The 20,098-nt window shown below is 38.1% G+C and overlaps 1 protein-coding gene across 5 annotated transcripts in view; it reads right to left on the minus strand.

Annotated features, from left to right (window-relative positions):
- AsnRS-m (asparagine--tRNA ligase, mitochondrial) overlaps positions 1-16,297 on the minus strand; it is a 196,657-nt gene extending 180,360 nt beyond the window's left edge. For all 5 annotated transcript variants that reach the window (XM_068226606.1, XM_068226605.1, XM_068226607.1 and 2 more), the window contains exons 1-2: positions 16,140-16,297; positions 15,463-16,034 (exon numbers count right to left, since the gene is read on the minus strand). In XM_068226606.1, the coding sequence (XP_068082707.1) occupies positions 15,463-16,034; positions 16,140-16,283 (716 nt within the window). In that variant the 5' untranslated portion in view covers positions 16,284-16,297. The remainder of the gene's footprint in view (positions 1-15,462; positions 16,035-16,139) is intronic.
- Positions 16,298-20,098: the final 3,801 nt, after the last annotated feature.

The following is a 20,098-nucleotide window of genomic DNA, read 5'->3' on the forward strand; positions in this document are numbered from 1 at the left end:
TGCACCACGTCTTCTCATGTCATCATAACCATATTCTTGTTCACCCCAATCAGCAGCACCATCATCATCGTTTTCTTCAGTATAAACATTATCAAAATTGTCCTCATCTCTTAAATGCTTAGAGACGTTATGCAGCACAAAGCAACAGATAATAATGCGTGAAATTTTCTGTAAAGAGATTCTGACTTTGTTTGCTAGTAGAGGGAAACGTCTCTTCAGCTGACCAAAACATCTTTCAATAATTACTCTGTTATGAGCATGCACGCGATTGTAATTTTCTTCTTGTGGATTTTGAGGGTTTCGGTAAGGAGTTAGCAGCCAAGGTACAAGCCCGTAACCTGAATCACCCAACAGTATTGCAGCTCCCGCATGGTCTCGCAATCCTTCATACACACGTGAATTCTTAAATATGCGACTGTCATGTACAGAACCAGGCCAGCTAGCATCAACACTTGTAAAAACTTCGCTTGAATTGCATGTTGCTTGTACATTGATAGAAGCGAAATTTTTGCGGTTGATGTATTCATCGCCGTGTAGTTGTGGCTTTAAAATAGGTACATGTGTACAGTCAAGAGCACCGATCACACAAGGAAAGTTAAAGCGTTGCTGCCATTCCTCTTTAGCTATATTGATTTCTTGTGGACGTGACGGAAATTTTATCCAGTGATGTGCTTTTAGAAAAATTTTCTCGCTGACGAAATCAATGGTTCTACTAACAGTACTTTGATGCACTCCCGTATCTTCTCCTATCCCAACTTGAAAACCCGGATCGCCAACAAAACGAAGAAATATCTGTATTCGTTCCTTCGATGTTAACGCACCACCACGCGTCTCGCCACTTTCTCCCAAGAAAGAGCTTGAAATTAATTCAACATTTTCTTCGTTAAATCTATACAAATGTTTATATGCACGTTCATCACTACGCCGTCTGGGATTATACAGTTTCCTGCATCGGATATTCACAATTTGTGCCATTAAATCAACCAGAAGTTAACACTAAGTCGTCACAGAAAAAACTTCAAGCTAACTGAGACTGGCTTGGTAAATCTTAAGCAAATGGTTGCATAGTACTAGCACATGCTAGGTTTTATTCATGTAGAATTCAGCATTTGCTGGAAAATTAAGCAAATGCTTGCTAGCAAGTAAATACCAGTAAGTAAAGCAACTGCTAGATTATTTTATTCATACATATTCCAGCATATGCTTACAAAGGAGGTAGCAAAAGCATTTGCTAGACTTTATGCATACATCCCAATGAGAATTAAAGGGATTATGAAAGGTTTGTCAGAAACAAAAGGTGTTACAAGGCTGAAAAAAGGAGATCGTTTTTTCAAATTTCATGTGGTAGTACATGAGTTTGATATTTCACAAGATGGTATATTAGGACAAATCATATTATGGAATACAGTAACAGACTGTGAACGAAGTATTTTACATATGGGAGAGCATGCGTACCCAGTTGGAGGCTCAGGTACAGTAGAAATAAAGTTGAAACCTAGAGCAAAAACGTTACGTTACATTGAAGTAGATAAAGAATACAGAGCCGGGATAGTTCCTAAACAAGAATGAAGTCCAGGAATACGAGCGTCAAGTTATGTAACCTATGCAAACAAGTACCAAGCAATGGTTAGTATTCTAAGAATTTCAGATGAATAGTCCGATACTTCATTTGGAAATGATTGTGGATGAGAACGTAATCAACGAAGAGTTTGAGAACATAATTGAAGTAGACGAGAAATCAGGCACAGAAGCACAGTGATGCGTTATGAGTATTGCCGAGAAATCGCTAATATAAAGAGTAATTGAGCAAATCCGAATGGATCACATGCTAGCAAAGGATCGCAATGACATTTTAAGAATTTTTAGCAAAATACAATGATATTTTTTATCTTGAAGGAGACAAGTTGACATGCACAGATGCACTCAAGCACACAATTCAACTACAACAAGATACGGCTCCGATTAATGTTCAACCGTACAGATTACCTGAATCACACAAAAAAGGAAGAACTACAGAAACAGATAGAGAAACTATTAGAGGATGATATTATTGAAAGATGTATTTCTCCGTGGAACGCTCCAATGTTATTAATTCAAAAGAAAATGGATGCGTCAGGCAAACAAAAATTTTGCACGGTCATAGATTACAGTCGATTGAACAAAGTTACAATAGGTGATGCCCATCCATTATCTAACATTACGGATATTCTAGATCAATTAGGGAAAGCTAAATACTTTAGCACTAATGATTTAGCCAGCAGTTATTATCAAGTTCAGTCAGATGAGAAGGATTGTGAGAAAACAGCTTTCAGTGCTTTAGATCGGCACTTTCAGTTCAAGAGAATGCCGATGGGTTTTAAAAATTCACCAGCTACTTTCATGAGACTAATGCAGTCTGTGCTGAGTGGATTAAAATGCATGGTTCATTTGGATGACATTGTAATCTATGGTGATTCATTTGAGACTCATAATAGGAGACTGAGTGAAGTTTTTGAAAGATTGAGAGAAAATAATTTAAAGATTCACCCAGACAAATGTGAATTTCTCTGAGCAGAAACTCAATTCTTAGGACACGTGATTTCAGATAAGTGAATTGAACCCGACCCTAAGAAGGTAGAAGTGGTTAAGAATTTCCCTTAAACACAGACAACTAAGCAACTAAAGAGTTTCTTTGAGGTTACTATAGGAGGTTTATACCAAATTATAGTAAGATTGGTAAACCATTATACGAGTTACTAAAGAAAGGCATAAAATATGAATGGGGTTATGACCAAGAAGAAGCTGTTAAGGTATTGACAGAAAAGCTAATAATACCACCCATATTACAATACCCTGAATTTTCAAAGCCATTTAATATCACTACAGATGCGAGTTATTATGTGATAGGATGTGTGTTATCTCAAGGACCAGTGGGTAAAGATCTTCCAATAGCATACGCTTCACAAACTTTGAACAATGCAGAAAGAAATTACAGCATTATTGAAAAGGAACCATGTGCAATAATTTTTGCTGTTAAATATTTCAGGCCATATGTATATGGACGTAAGTTTGTAATAGTAACGGACCACAAACCGTTGAAGTGGATCTTTTCTGTACAAAATCCAAGTTCGAGACTTCTGATGGAGATTGAAATTAGAAGAATATGATTATGAGATCCAATATAAGAAAGGGAAACTTAATAGCAATGCAGACGCTTTAAGCTGTGTAGAAACAAGTATAGAAGTACTTCGAGTTGTAAGTGAGGCTGTAGAAGAAACTAAGCCTCGCTGTAGCAGTACAGACATGTGAATTGGAGACAGTAGCAAAAGGTGAAGAGACAATGAGAGAGAAATCAGAAGAAAATGGTAAAACGCCAGGAGAGAGAGCCATAATTAAAGAATTCCATGAATCTCTCATTGGAGGACATCAAGGAAAACAAAGTACATTGGAGAGGATAAAGAAATATGCAAATTGGCCTGGAATGAGACAAGACGTAGAAAATTACATTTGAAAATGTGAATCTTGTCAAAAGAAAGTGACACAACCTTATATGCGGATGAGTATGCAAATAACAGATACACCCCTTGATGTAAAGGAGAAAATTGCATAGATATAATAGGGTCTTTATCAGAAATAGATAGGGTCTTTATCAGAAACAGAGAGCAAAAGTCTGTATTCTAACATGCCAAGATTTGCTATCAAAATATTTGGTATCAGTAGCTATACCAAATCAAGAGACAGAAACAGTAGCAAAAACGGTAATGGATAGTGTAATTTTAATATATGGTATACCAAGTATCATTCTTACAGATCAAGGAGCTAATTTTGTGAGTGAAGTCATGAAGAAACTGTGTAAACTTCTTTGTATAAATAAGGTACATACAACAGCTTATAGACCAGAATCTAATGGATCAGTTGAAAGATCACATGCCAGTATCACTGAGTACTTGAGGCATTATGTAAGCCATGATCAGAGTAATTGGGATTCATTTTTGGCATCAGCAGTGTTTGTATATAACACAACGCCGAGTACAAGCACGATACACTCCATTTGAGTTATTCAGAAGAAGAGCAAACATACCAAGTTTATTACAGAGGAAACCTGAAACGATAAATTATAATGAAGAAGTGAGTATGTTGGAAAAATTAAAGAACACTCTCTAAGAAAGCCACGAAATAGCCAGGAAAACGCTTGTTCAATCAAAAGAGAAAGCCAAAGAAGCATATGACAAGAAAATACATGGTTACATTTAGAGCAGGAGACAGAGTTTTAGTGCAAGATGAATCAGTGAGGAGAGGTAAATCGAAGAAACTATAAGCCCAATGGATAGGACCGTATACGATTGTAAAGATTGAAGGAGTAAATTGCATTCTTCAAAGGAGAGGAAATAAGACTATGAAAGTACACATGAATAGATTAAAGTTGTTCTTGTAGAAACTGTATTAGGAGGAGTTACGATTAATTGAGTTAACAAACAGGTATGCAATGTGATGTATTCATTTTCAGAAATTTGAAGATGTGTGGACGATCTTCACACTAATGACGTGGACAGCGATGTGTTGTATCGGAGGAAGCTCAATGCTTGACTACCAGATAAGAGAATATAAGAGGACTCCAGGAATTTATTATGATAATAATGTTGGATGAGCACAACTTTATAGTATTACGTGGAAGTTAGTAACATACGTAAATATCAGTAGACTGAATGACGTATTTAGAGTAATACAGATATCAGCCCAGGAAACAGAGCAAATGTGTAAGGAATTAAATGAAGAGGAAAGTCATACTTGTATAAGAGATATTCAAATGATTAAAAATAGATTAGAGTCATACAAGAGACTAAGTCACTTCTTAAGCAAGTAGTTAAAATAGATGACAAGGAACTAGTATGACAAAAGGGAGGAGTATTTAATTCTATTGGTGTAATTGCTAAAACCTTATTCGGAACGTTAGACGAAGCAGATGCAGAATTTTATCAGGAGAAAATAAGTAAGCTAGAACAGGAACAATTAGGTCTGTTAAAATTGGCAAAGAATCAGATGACAGTAGTGAGATCTACATTGCAAATGATTAATTCAACATTATATTAGATAACATTAAATGAACAGAGACTCAAAGGAACTCTTAAAGAAGTTCAGGAGTATATGAATAATGAGACTGTTCAGATTCAGAAACTTTTTTTTTTTTTTTTTTGCAAAACTCCCTAAGAATAGCAATCAAGACATTTTATTGAACTAGAAGTTTGTATAAATCAAGTTAAGCAACAATACGGTATACTGCTGAGAGCGGTAACAAATTCAAAGAATGGTGTAATTCAACCTGAAATTATCAGCTCTTCTGGTTTAATAAAATCTTTTCAGAGATCACAAAATAGTTTTCCAAAAGATGTTTATTTACCAGTGGCTCTTAGCATGACTAAAAACGATAAGTTATTAAAAATATCAGAAATAAGTATTTTTATTTCCAGAGATATATTAAGGTATGTAATTCAGACACCTTTGGTGAATAATATTGTGTATAATGTGTATAAGTTAATACCATTCCCAACTACTGTAAATGAAAGTAAGACAGAGTATATTTTTATTGATACGCATAAGGAATACTTGTTAATAGATAATGCTAAACAGATGTATCAATTAAAATGAAAGAGTGTAAATCTTTCTCAGAGGAATTAATAATTTGTAAGCAAGTCCTTCCTTTAATGTTCATTCATGCTACTCAATAGTGTGTAATTAGACTAACGCAATCTAATGTGATTCCAAATGATTGTATGAAAAAGATAATTCATTTAGGCCTAGAAGAGTTTATGTGGATACCATCAGAGGATCAAAGTCAATGGATCTATGTGGCACTATATCCAGAAAAGGTAACAGTAATATGTAGCACAACAGATCTTAATGATAAAATTATACAAGGAGTAGGTAGGTATTATATAATTTTATAAACCTTATAAATGTTTTAGTATGAATGCTAAAATTGTAAGTCATACAGTTATAAAGAGTATACTAGTAAGGATATTGTGCCCAATATTCCCATAGAATATGTTTGTTGTGAACACTTAGGACCAAGTATCTCTTTAGAAACATTACATCTTGAAAATAAACTACCATTAGTAAATGTATTAACGTATACATCAGATTTGAAATATGCTAGTCATAGAGTTGAAGAAGTAGAAGAATTAATAGAGGAACAAGAAGAGGAGATTAGAAGAAATGCTGAAGAGTATTGTACGAATTTCTTACAAGATTTAGGAATTGGTATAATTTAAGAAATGTCAAGGTTATAGTGATTGTTGTTCCAAAATCTGTTTTAAACAAACAACTATACAAAATAGTAAACAGTAAAAGAAATGAATATATAAACATCCTTGCACTGGAAACAGATGATGGTAGCTTACTACAAACAGTGGAAGGGATCAGGGATGAAATTAAGAAGTACTTCAACATGCTGTTAAATGGAGATGGGGGCAACACCACCACCAATGACTGTAGTGTAGATGAAGCCAAAAACAACATACTTATTAACATGGCTTGAGGTAGAAACAGAGCTAAAGAGCATGCGAAATGGGAAGTCCCCAGGCTTTAATGATCTCAGCTCAGACATGGTAAAGGCAGCTGGAATATCACGCTTGAATTAGCTATACAGAGTGTTATCAGTGATTTGGGAAAGAAACAAAATTCCAGAAGATTGGAGTAAAGGAGTCATCATCCCACTGATCAAAAAGGGCAACCGACATAAATGTGGAAATTACAGAGGCATCACCCTGTTGTCACACTCACTGAAGCTGCTGGAAAAGATCATAGAAATGGGACTTAGGAAGAGAGTGGAACCTTTGCTTGAAGAAGAACAACACGGGTTCAGGAAAGATCGAAGTACTGTGGATCTTATCTTTGCAGTAAAAATGCTGACAGAAAAGTACTGGGAATACGGAAGAAATCTTGTGATTGCATTTGTGAACACTGAAAAAGCATATGATAGTGTTCCTCGAAACAAGATATGGGAATGTCTGGAAGACCTAAAGGTGCCAAAGTACTTAATTGACAAAGTCAAGATGCTACACCAGAAGTGCTACAGCTGTGTCCAGATAGGCAACGGACGATCAAAATGGTTTGAAACAAAGACAGGTGTCCAACAAGGAAGTGCTCTGTCACCACTCCTGTTCGTAATAGTAATGGACAAGGTCATCAAATCTATCAAGAAAATGGACAGTGAACCAAACGCCCTGGTATTTGCTGATGATGTGCTTTTATGGGGAGAGACAGAAGCTGAAGTTCAGAAGAAACTTAATGAATAGAACACCACATTCAAAAGTTTTGGAATGAAGATGAGCATAACAAAGACAGTAGAAATGACCATCAACAGGGAACGAACAAGCTCAAATATATTTCTGGAAGGAGCAAAAATCAAATCAGCTTCCCACTTCAAGTACCTCAGAAGCACAATCTCGAAAGATAACATTGTTACGCAGTAAATACTCATCAGGACAAAGAAAGCATCAAACTTCTACAGTCAAGTCAGAAATCTTCTCTGGGACTGCAAAATACCACAAAAAGTGAAAACAATCATGTACCACACTTACTTCGTACCAATCCTCACGTACGATTTAGAGACATGTACCCTACTAAAAAAAGACTTCAGTAGAATCCGAGCTACTGAAATGAGATTCATTAGAATCATGAACCAAACTACCAGAAAGGACAAGATCAGAAATGAAGTGAATAGGAAAGTAGCTGCTATTGAGGTTCCTATTACCAGTGTTATAAAGAAATGCAGACTTCAGTGCCAGAAAATATTTTGACCTTAATATCGTAGGAAGAAGACCACAGGGAAAACCAATAAAACGTTGGATAGAGACTGTAAGATCAGATGTGGATGAGAGAGGACACAAATGGGAGGATGTACTGGAACAGAAGATGTATGAAGACAGAAGGAGATGGCGAGCGTTTGTACACCACACCCGGGAAACTGGAGTTGGGAAATGATGATGATGATGATGATGATGATGATGATGATGTCATTGTATGTATTGGAAAAATAAAACATTCTGACTTCTGAGTTTTGTTATTGGGTAAGTACTAGATGTAAAGATACAAATGTTATTAATGTATTCAAAGTATTGTCAGAGATTGTATTACTGAAAAAAATAATTATGTATTCTGTGAAAAAATGTATGTTGTACACTTGTCTTTGTGTAGAAAAATGTACAAAATGTAAAAGTGTGAGGTGTAAAAAAGATAACGTATAATCATGTAATGTAGTAGTGGCAAAACGTTTGCATTGCCATGCCAACGCTTTCCCCAAGGGTGGAGGTGTTCTGTCGGAAGTGTAAACCCGAACCCATGAATATTAAATTGTACAGAGTTATATTGTAAAGGCATGGGAAAAGCACGAGGTAAAGTTAAAATTGCTGTAACTGGCAGCAATACCATCGTGTACTTATGATTGCTGTAATCAACGGCAATACAGAGAGAAAGTGATGAAGTCATGCGGCCCACATGGTGCATGTAAACTTAGTAGTAAACAAGTGTATCGCAACTATTGGAAATATGCGGCACTTAAGAAATCACAGAAGTTCTAGAAGGAATGTTATTGTGTTGACAAATAAGAGAAATCACAGAGAAAACAGGATGTTTATAACATAGGGCAGTCACGTACATAAGATGAGTACAAAAGAGGACCAGCCAGAAGGGTCAAGAACACAGACTCAGATTCCGAAGACATTTCCAGTACAGTCGTGAGTTATTGGAGGCTCTGCCGTGCCGCGCTCGTGAGAGGAGACTCATCCGTGAACCTGTATCACCGTATACATAAAGCTGAGCTATTCTTCTAAGTTAGTACGACCAGTAGTAAAGTAATGAGGTTTGCTATCAGCTATTCCTGCACTCATGCCATTAACTCAAGGAGCGGGCTCTCTCCTGCACATCTATGCTTTAAAGCAAGGTCCCCTCATAAGACAAAAATTAAAAAATGGAATAATTCAAAACCCAATGTAAAATCGGAAATAGAGGAATTTAAGTGCACCCAGTGTAAGACATATACCAAAGGAAGATTGTACTTTCAAAAGAACTACATAAGAGTACAAATCATATTACATGAAAATGAAAATCTATAGCCTGTTTTCAGTCATTCGATCAGGTCAGGAATGGAATGAATGAAGCCCCGATCTAGCAGCGAGGATAGGAACTGTACCAGCTGCCGAAGCCTGTCGCACTCCTCTGGGGCAATGATTAATGACGGACAGAGGAAATGAAATGATGTTGCGAGTGTTTGCTGGAATGAAAGGTGACGGGGAAAACCAGAGTACCTGAATTAAAACCTGTCTCGCCTCCGCTTTGTCCAGCACAAATCTCACATCGAGTGACCAGGATTTGAACCACGGAACCCAGCGGTGAGAGGCCGATGCGCTGCCACCTGAGCCATGTAGGTTCCCACAAATCATACTACATATACTCTGTGGCTTTGTGCCTCGACTCCACACATCGCTATCTAGCCTTTACAGCACAAACTATTAGAAGGCATTTGCTATCGGCTATTCCCACGCTCATGCCGTTAACTCAAGGAGCGGGGCTCTCTCTCACTGCACATCTATGCTTTAAAGCAAAAGCTATGGTCTCCTCATTAGTACAAAATAAAAAATGGAATAATTCAAAACCCAATGTAAATCTGAGATAGAGAAATGTAAGTAGACACAGTGTAAGACACACACACACACATATATATAAAATCAATAGCTACTGAAAAGAAGACAACTTAGCTACGTACGAAACTAACAATTTCCAGTTATTAACCCTCAAGTACCAAAGTCCGGTCACCAAGATTGCTACTGCATTGCTGACTTGAAATATCTTGAAATTGTATTGCCGTTATCGTCGAGTTCAACTCACCACTGTAGCATGACTGTAAAAGTTCAAGGTTACATGCAGTCATGATTGATCTCCTAGAAACATCCTCTGAGAGCAGACCTCAGTGTTGATATTATCAGTGGTTGTGAACAGTCTCAGCGATCAGTCGTGATCTCCTGGAAGTGGCTTGTGAGATCAGATCTCTATATGTATGTTATTAGTGGGTAAAGAAAATGAAATGGTGTATGGTTTTTAGTGCTGGGAGTGTCCAAGGACATGTTCGGCTCGCCAAATACAGGTCTTTTATTTGATTCCCGTAGGCGACCTGCGCATCGTGATGAGGATGAAATGATGATGAAGACAACACACACACACCCAGTCCCCGCACCAGAGAAATTAACCAATTAACGTTAAAATTCCTGACCCTGCCGGGAATCGAATCCGGGATCTCTATGACCGAAGGCCAGCACGCTAACCATTTAGCCATGGAGCAGGACTATTAGTTGGTGTGAAGTGAATAGTTTCAGCAATAACACTTTGTGAAAGAGACTTATGATGTAAACAGTAGTGCAGGAACCAGTGTCACAAATGACTACTATGGATACTTCCAGAATACATGTTACAAGAGAAAATGCTTTACTAAGTTGGGTAGGAGTGGCTTGATAAAGACTGTAGTGATGGAGATGGTTGTGAAGACAGTACCACTATTCACAATGACCACAGTTCGGACTCTGAAACAGTGAAAATAATGAGGAAGTGGTAGTTAGTGTAGATAATGACGAGTATCAGTGAATCTTCTGTTGAAGCCGGGCTGAGTAAGACGGTAGAGCCGAGCCCAACTTGGCAGGTTTGATCCTGGTTCAGTACAAGATTTGAAGATGTTGAAAAGTCAAGCCTCGTGTCGGTATATTTACGGCCGCGTAAAAGAACTCCTGCAGGACAAAATTCCAGTACCTCAGCATCTCCAAAAACCGCAAAAGTAGTTAGAGGAACGTAAAACCAATTAACATTATTATTCTTCTGTCAAAAGTAATTATGACATAGCTCAACCTCATTATTATTATGGGGAATAATATATATAAATGGTCATTGAAACCCTGCATTCACAAGCGATCTCAGACGCTGAAACGTAATATTTTGGGACTCCCACTTTTACATGCAGCTAAAACTGGTAATGAAGTTGAAATGATATCTGTCTGGAATCAAGCTGGATGATATTCTCAGTTCATTCTTTGATGGACAAATGTAAAACTCATCAGAGAGAGAGGCAAGTGCAAATCACAGGCAGACTTGAGAAACATAGATATGATGAAGATGAAAGCTTTCATAGGTTTATTTTACTCTGCACAATCATGAAAGCACAAAGTCAATCTATGCATGATGAGTATAGATTTGAAACTCTTTTCTCAAACCTAAGATTAGATAATCCTGACAACAGAAGCAAATGCAAAGAGCTTGATCCACCAGCAGCAATTTGAGGTATTTGACATAACTGTCAGGAACTGTCAGTGTGTGGTTAGTGTTGGGTCTTCCGTATGTATTGATGAGATGCTGGTCAGCTTCATGGGGAGGTGTAGATTCAAGATGTATATGCCCAGTAAGTCGTGCAATATGAGCAAAAACTAATGTGCCTTACTGATGCTAGGAACAATTATTTCTACAATAGGTACATGGTACATCTACTGTGGTAAGGACTCGGGAGGGGTCAACACCTAGTATGGAAGAATGACATCTTTCGAAACCTACTCAAGCAGTACTTTGACTCGGTGTCGTTCTACATGGATAATGGCAGACAACTAGGTCTAGTTTGGATCCAAAGAAATAGAGAAATGTCTGAAAGACAAGAATCTAGCATACATAAGAACCCTTTAAAAAGATGAAAGGGAAATTCCAGTGCCATTTTCCCCCTAAGTTAAGAAAAGTAGGAATATCTCTATTTGTACTTATCAGAGACATTACTTTGGTGTCAGTAGCCCCAAAGAAGGGGCGAGCTCTAACAATGCACCATAATAAGTCTGAAATCGCAATGTACTATAACTGTAATGCAAAATGCAAACTCGTGTCCTCATCCCGAGGTGGTGCAGCTCTTTTCAGGCACACCCCCATTGAAGGTGAGCTGCATGTACCATTTAAACCACATACCAGCCCTCCCGCCATTCTTAAATTTCTGGTAGTACCGGGAATTGAACCCGGGTCCCAGAGGACAGCAGCTAATAACACTAACCGTTATGCAACGGAGGCGGACTAAGATAACTGTAATAAAGGAAGCAAAGACACCTTGGACAAAAAGGGTTGTGATTTACTGCACTGGACAGCACACATGGTGGTGGCCAACCAGCTGGTTTTTTTTTTTTTTTTTTTTTAAGCGGCTTTACGTCGCACCGACACAGATAGGTCTTATGGCGACGATGGGATAGGAAAGGCCTAGGAGTTGGAAGGAATCGGCCGTGGCGTTTTCTATAGGGTCTTTGACATCAGTGCTGTTGACGCCTTTGTCATGTATAACGCCTTCAAGAATAATCCTGTGAGAACAAGGTTAAATGGAGTTGTTATAGGTGAATAAATATTTAGTTTAGTATACAGTTTTTCAGGTGATGTACGCTCCTAAAGCATAACCAAGGGCCATACTGATGTAGTAGATCCGCTTGGAAATAAGAGCCAACAGAGCTCTTCAACACTTGAACAGTGTTTAATAAAGCAATGGCAGCCTTAATTCAGCTCATTAGAGCTGATGAGATGATGATGAGAAGACCTAAAATCATTACTCCAGCCCAGCTGACAAGACTTTCACATCCGCAGAACAACTGTCGTTTGTTTACACGCACGCGGCCTTCTCGGGAAGGATGTTGTCAAGCGGTGCTCAATTCTGCCAACCTCTGTACTTAGAAACTAATGAGTGTGGGGTGCTTCGATAGCTTGTGGTGGTGATTGTTACAGGATTGGTGAGGACTTGTTCTTGCTGTGCGGATGGTTAGGATAGGATCTGGACAAGGCCAGTGATGTAGGGACAAACAAAGGGGGTCTGGGGGAATAAGCCCCTACATTAGAAGCTGTGAACCAGCCCTAGGCCTCTTAGTTTTGTGTGGAAACATAACTGGTCTGGACTGGTTCTTGCCGTGCGGACGGTTAGGATAGGACCTGTACAAGACTATTGGTCTGGAGTGGTTCTTGCCGTACGGACAGTTAGGATAGAATCTGGACAAGACCTGTGATAGAGGGACAAGAAAAAGGGGGGTCTAGATTAGAAGCCACGAAGCAGCCTTAGGCCTCTAGTTGGGGTTGGTAGCGAATTATGATTAACATTATTGACGGGAACGAGATCACGTGCCACTTTACACTGGCCAATAGGAATGCAAGTTGGTACTTCAGAAATGAAAATGGCATGTAATACTCTTTATCAGGTTATAAAAGTAAATGTACTTCTTGGGGCGGGATGGTGGGTTCCTGGACATCGCAATGAACACATCTCCCCTCTGAAATGCACTCCAAGTAAGATTTCATTAATTTCCACTTAATTATAACATTAGAAATATGTTGTTAGCTGGGCTGGAGTAATACCGATTTAAAAATAACCTTTAAAGTTCTTATCTTAATGTGTCATCATTAACAATTTTTAAGGTATCCCGATACGTCAATTATCAAGAAACTGTCCAGATTCATGGCTAACATGCTGGGTTCGATTCCCAGCCAGGTCGGGGATTTCAATTTTAATTTATTATGTAATTCCTCAGGCTTGGTGGCCAAGTGTTTGTTCCATTTTCAACATTAGAATTAATTTTACCGGGCAAGTTAGCAGTGCGGTTAGAGTAGCACAGCTGTGAGCTTGCATCCGGAAGATAGTGGCAGCCCTGAAGATGCCATAAGACCTATCTGTGTCAGTGCAACGTAAAGCAAATAGCAAAATAGAATTAATTTTGGGTAGGGCCCAATCCTTACATAAGTCCAGGTTGCCTATAGGGCATCAACTCGAAAGACCTGTACCAAGCCTCTCCAGAATCTATTTGCTCATTAACAACCTTCTAAAAGGAATGGCGTATATATTACCATGTGAAAATGATGGCAGATTCTTTACAGTGTGAGAAAGTAGAGCTGAGGAAGGCAGGGCTGTGAAAGTGTTGTGTTACATAGCTATCCTTCCTGCCTTTCTTCCCAATTTCACTGGGGTTGGTGCCTGTTACAGAACTATACAAGTGAACTAAACTACCTCAAATAGTTCATTTCATTTTCTAAAATGATTTTCTGTCCAATTTATGATAATCAATCAAACAATCAATCAATCAATCAATCAATCAATCAATGATCTGCATTGACAGTTGTCACCCAGGTGGCAGATTCTCTAACAGTTGTTTACCTATCTTCATCTAAACAATTTCAAAGAACTTCAAAATGTATCAAACATTTTGCTTGATAATTTATTCTAATCACGTATTCCTTAAGCCTATCCTATAAATGAATATTTGCCCCAATTTGTCCTCTTGAATTCCAACTTCATCTTCATTTCATGATCTTCCCCACTTCTAAAAACTCCACTCAAGCTTATTTCTATACCTACTAATGTTACTCCACGCCATCACAAAACCACATAGTGGAGCATCTTGTCTCCTTACTCCCAAGTCTTCCCAACCAAAAATTTGCAACATTTTCATAACACTACTCCTATGTCAGAAATCACAAAACAAACACAAAAAATCGTGCTGCTTTCCCTTGGATCTTTCCACGTTCTTGGGTCCCGTACACTAGAACTCTAATTGGGTCTTACCACACACTTATATGCCCTATCCTTTACATCCTTACTACAACCTCTAAATACTTTCATAACCCATGAAGAGATCTGTAACCTTTACTAATAACCTCATTAATATTCCTTATATTAACACCTGGGTACTTACATTGTTCCCCATGAGGTACTATTATCCAATCACCTAATTATGACTGCATGCAACTACGAGAAATCTCTTCTACTGTGTCCTATTCCTTTCTCTCCCACCGGTCATTCCCAATAGCAGTAAATATTATTATATATTATGCTGTATCTGCCTGCTGTCATTTCTTGATGGATACAGTACTTTTGGATCCATCTGTTGGCACAGGCCAGAGAAAAGTGTAGCTTCCACCGAAGTCCCAGTCAACATCATGGCTGTGACAATATGGAAGCTGCTGGGGTATGGGTAGTGCTGAGTAATGACATTCAAGAGCACGACTAGTGCTTCTGAGTGTTATGAAATGTGCTGCTCACAGGGTCAGTCATGCTGCAATAGTACTTTCTGACCCAGTGACGAAAGCAATGGCAAACTACCTCACTCCTCATCTTGCCTAGTACGCCTCATTTTGGTGCTGCCATTGGATTTTGGGGTTTCCTTATAACCCCACAACCTTTGGTGGTGCTATTTGAGGATCCAACCAGCCTCTGGGCTGTTGACCTAACAGACAGACAGACAGACATTACGCTGTACTCATTTAAATTACAGTAATTGGAAGATAAAAGCCAAAAGAGGTACTTTCTCCTCCAACATATAAAATATTAAATTATCCATAATTTTAAGACAAATAATTTCCCATGTGGCCCGTTCATATTGCATGTGTTCACTGCACTGTATCAACCTTGGTAAGCTTAGTATATATATATTTTTTTTTTTTTACCTCACAACAGCCTCTAAGTGCAACTGTCCTGAAACAGTCAGGTAAGTTTTAGTATCAAAGAATGCCTCATCTTGAGAAAACCCTTCTTTTTTCAGAGATTTGATGAAGTCTTCATTTTCAGGTCTAACAATAAAAACCTCACCAGCACCCTCACAATCATTAGACGTCAAAATCGGTGTATGAATTCCAATAAACCCATTGGAATGAAAGAAATCGTGAATTGCTCTAGTTGCTGCATCCCGAATTCGCAATAAGGAACAAAAGGCACTTGTCTGCGAACGAAGATGCAAATATTTGCGCACATATTCTGGAGGTTGACAAGACTTGGCTACGAAAGGAAAACCATCTGACATATCACAGGGTCCAACAACAGACACATTATCAGCCTTCAGCTCCAGTTGTCCCTTTGTATTTTTACTCAAATTTCCAGAGACTTCAACTGCAGCACCAGGGCCCAATTTCTGCGGCCGATGTGACTTAGGTATCAGCACCTGTATTTTGTCGGCACACGATCCATCATTAACATCAAAAAATACATATTCCTTCATTTTACGTACTGCTTTCACCCATCCCTGAAAAGAAGCATTATTTTTTTTTGTTACAAGGTGGCCGAAAAGTCGAACAAATCAACGAATAAGCAAAATCCAGGGTTATTAATTCTCTCCAAACAAAAGAACCTTTATTGTCGCCGGAGCATCCGCTTGATTAGAGGCCAGTAAATCCACAATGCGCTGCCGTTTATAGCTTCTAAGCTGCAGATATGCCCGTCTTCCCAATAGTACTTTCATGCCATATGATTGCCCTAGCATCCTTACCGCCATCTTGACATGAAATACAAACATAACATACAGACGTAGTGATGGGTCGTTCATGAACGAACTGACTCTTTTGAACGACTCATTGGAGAGAACTAGCTCAGAGCTAGCTCTCGCATTGAGAGTCGACCAACGAGCTACATTCTACAACACCAACTACAATATTATCAGACCTGAAGGCACATATCGATACGTCACAAAATGGCCGCCGCATTGGGCTACGCGTATCCGGCATGTAGGGCCATGTTTACATTCAGTTTGGTGTAAGCTCAGCACGTGTCTAGTTCGTTGAGGTTATCTTGCTACTGGAATTCGCAAATTAATTATCCACCGAATATGTTTGTGTGTTAAGTAATGTTTCAGTGTCCTTTTATTTGTTATCTAGTTATTTTTTAAAGTGCTAGTGATGTTTTTAGATGTATTCAGAGGTTATTACGGCCGTATGTAATGTGTTGGTGATTCAGTGAGTTTGATCTGGTGGAGTGGAAATAGTTTTAGTATTTTAGAGGTTATTAGTGCCGTATATTATTTGCTGCTGCTTCGGTGAGTTTGGTCTGGTGGAGTGTATAAATGTGTTAGATAAGTACAATGGGTCGTAAATGTTCTGTGCCTGGTTGTCGATCAAATTATGGGTCTTCCAATACTACAACTTTTAGGTTTCCTAAGGACAAAGTTTTACGAGACAAATGGGTTAGGAATATTCATCGTGACCATTTTGAGGTTACTGATAATACTTCGGTATGCATTAAACATTTTGACCCTAAGTTTATTATAAGTGAAGATGTTTTTCCTGTGCTCAACGGTGATCCCATTAGAGTGCCCAGAAAAATACCAAAACTGACTTCTGATGCATACCCCACTATATTTCCTAATCAGCCCTCTTATCACACTGTTAGTGTTTCAAAACAAAGGACAAATCCCGAAGACAGGGTCCAAGAGCTTATTAGGAGAGATGAGGAGAATTTTAATAAGTGGTGCGAAAATGACAAAATTACTGATTTTAACACATTCATCTGTGAAGTCGAGAAAAAATGTGTTAAACCATTCACTGCAATAGTGAAGGAAGATTACGTGTTGTTTGTGAAGGTGGATGATGAGTCATTTACTAACGTTCCATTCATTTCGGTGAGCTTTAAGGTTTCCAGTTCTTTTACAGTTCAAGTGTTTTACAAAAACGTGTGTTTGCCGACAGAGCATTTTAGATTTATATTGAAATCTGATGGTTGTGAAGACCTGAAGTGTGACAGATGGACAAAGTTTGACACTTTGGTAAGTCACCTCGCAAGTTATTCTGATGATAATATTGGTTTCACTGATAAACTTTCTTTTTTGATGAAGCTTGTGGAAAATGCACTTGAGTTAGACTGTGAGTTTAGTAAAGAGAGAACTAGTAAAATACAATTTTGTCTTGGAACAATTAGAGCTCTCTATAAACAATCAAATACGATACTCCCCAGAACTACTGATATGGGCTGCGACTTTCTCTTATTCGTACCCTGGTGCATACAATTTTTTGCGTAAAACAAATGTAATGACATTGCCTCATCATGCATATTTAAGACAGTTTTTATCAAAAATAGGCCCCAGCAGTCCAGGAATAGGTCCTGCACAGGTAGCTTTTCTGAGAGAAAAAAGCAAACTTTTGAAGGAGAATGAAAAGGTTGTGTCAGTAATGCTTCATGTAAACTCAAAAATCTCATATAAAGCTGGTAAATTAGTAGGAATGGCTGAAAATAGTTCAGACTATGATGCAGCATCTACCATGCAAGTATTTATGGCTTCATCATTGCATTCTGGTAATAAAGATGTAATTGGTCTTTTTCCGGTGAAGAATATGAACTCTGAAACACTGCATGATCTCACACTTACGGTTTTAAAAGTGATGGTTGAATTAGGTTTTGATGTTGTCTGCTTGATTGCTGATAACCATCGCACCAACAGGAAAATGTTTGAACTTGTATGTGGTAGTAATAACTTGAAACCTTGTATTCAAAATCCAGCAGATCCATGTAAGTCCTTGTTTCTTCTTTTTGACAGTGTACATATTCTAAAGTGCATTAGAAATAATTGGTTGAACAGATCAGATGAAACCTTCATTATACCAAACGTTGATGAGACATTTGCTGTTTTAAGTGAAATGGTGAACGTTGATGTTGGTACAGAGTCAGTCTGTAAATTTACAACTACTGAGGCCAAATTTTCAGACCTCAGAGAGTTGTTTCACTCAATGTTGTTAAAAATGGCTCCAAATTTATCTAGAAAGGCTCTGTATCCAACACCAATAGAGAGACAAAATGTATCGTTAGCAGTAAAAATCTTTGATCCTAAGAATATTGCTGCTTTGGAATTGCTTAAAAGTCAAGGTGTGGATGTTTCTGATGGCACAATCCAGTTTGTAAAATTAATTCAAAAGTGGTGGTCAATCTGTAATGTACAGCATCCCATGAAAGGTACATATACCAGGAATGAAGAGGCTAGTCCAATTATTGGGCCTGATGACAAGAAACTTTCATTCCTTACATGTTTAAAAACATACATAGACATATGGCACATGTCACAAACAGAAGGAAGATTAACAAGTGAAACGTATACTGCTTTGATACATACTCTGACCACAGTGGTAGAACTGTGTAAATATATTTTCAGGAAGTACCACTGGTCTTATGTGCTTACTGCCAAATTGCAGACAGACAGTTTAGAGGGAAGATTTGGTGCCTACAGAAGATTGAGTGGTTGCACTTATAATGTTTCTGTGGAACAAATTCTTGAGTCTGAAAGAAAGCTCAAAGTGTTAGGAGTATTGAAGATGAGGTCTGCAAAACTTGGTGAATTTTCTTTGAAAGACTTTGCCCATAATGTCCATAACAATAGCCATGATGGAATTATTGATAATTTAGATGCATTAGAGTCTGCATTAGAAGAAGTAGTTCACATCACGGTTCCCCTTGAAACACTGCGGATTTTAGTGTGCATTGCTAGCTACAACAGTTTGCAAGTGATTGAAATATTGTGTAAAAAGTGTGATGACTGCATTAAAATGTTGCAGAGTGAAAATGAATTACTTGTGGATAGTGACAGGGAAGTGATGATGTATTTTAATCTAGTGAACAGAGGTGGTTTGAAGTGTCCATCGTCTATGGTCATGTCCTTGTGTTGTAATATTTTCAGACTTTTCCAGGCATTAATTAGTGACAGTTACGAACCAGAATTTCTTAAGTTACACAATCAAAGAGAGGCACTGGTAGTGTTAGGATTTCAGTTAATTGAGAGTAGTGTGTGCAACCTTGATGATGAGTGTCAGTGTGGTATGAAGTTGAAAACAATGATTAAAAAGTGCATTCATGTGATAGCAAATGTTTTCATCAATAATTATGGTAAAGCCCTTGAGGAAAGAAGTGTCTCAAAAGAACTGGCAAAGAAACTTCAATCTAAAAACTTCAAGAGAAGTACCTGTGATGCTGCAAATGCAGAACCAAGTCAATAAGCTAAGCAACGCAAAGTGTTGAAACTTAGCAGTAAATGATCGTCTTCAGAAGATAACGTGTCAGTTTAATTTGTTAAGAAGGAAGCCGTATTTTCCAGTATTGACTCATTCACACTTGTTACATTAGCGCTTAACGAATCCCACAGGAGGTAATCTCTGACTTAAACGCCTGGAATGTGGGTTAGGATATTCTTATCTATAGTAGGTTCTGTGAACTTACGTACCGCCCTCGCCACTTGAGATGATCCTTGAATTGATTATCATTTATCACTAAAAGTAACATCTTACAAGGACTCTCTAATTAAAAATGTTCTGGTATAATAGGCAGACCATTAAA

This window comes from Anabrus simplex, chromosome 3, assembly GCF_040414725.1.
Source record: "Anabrus simplex isolate iqAnaSimp1 chromosome 3, ASM4041472v1, whole genome shotgun sequence".
NCBI classification, from domain to species: domain Eukaryota; kingdom Metazoa; phylum Arthropoda; class Insecta; order Orthoptera; family Tettigoniidae; genus Anabrus; species Anabrus simplex.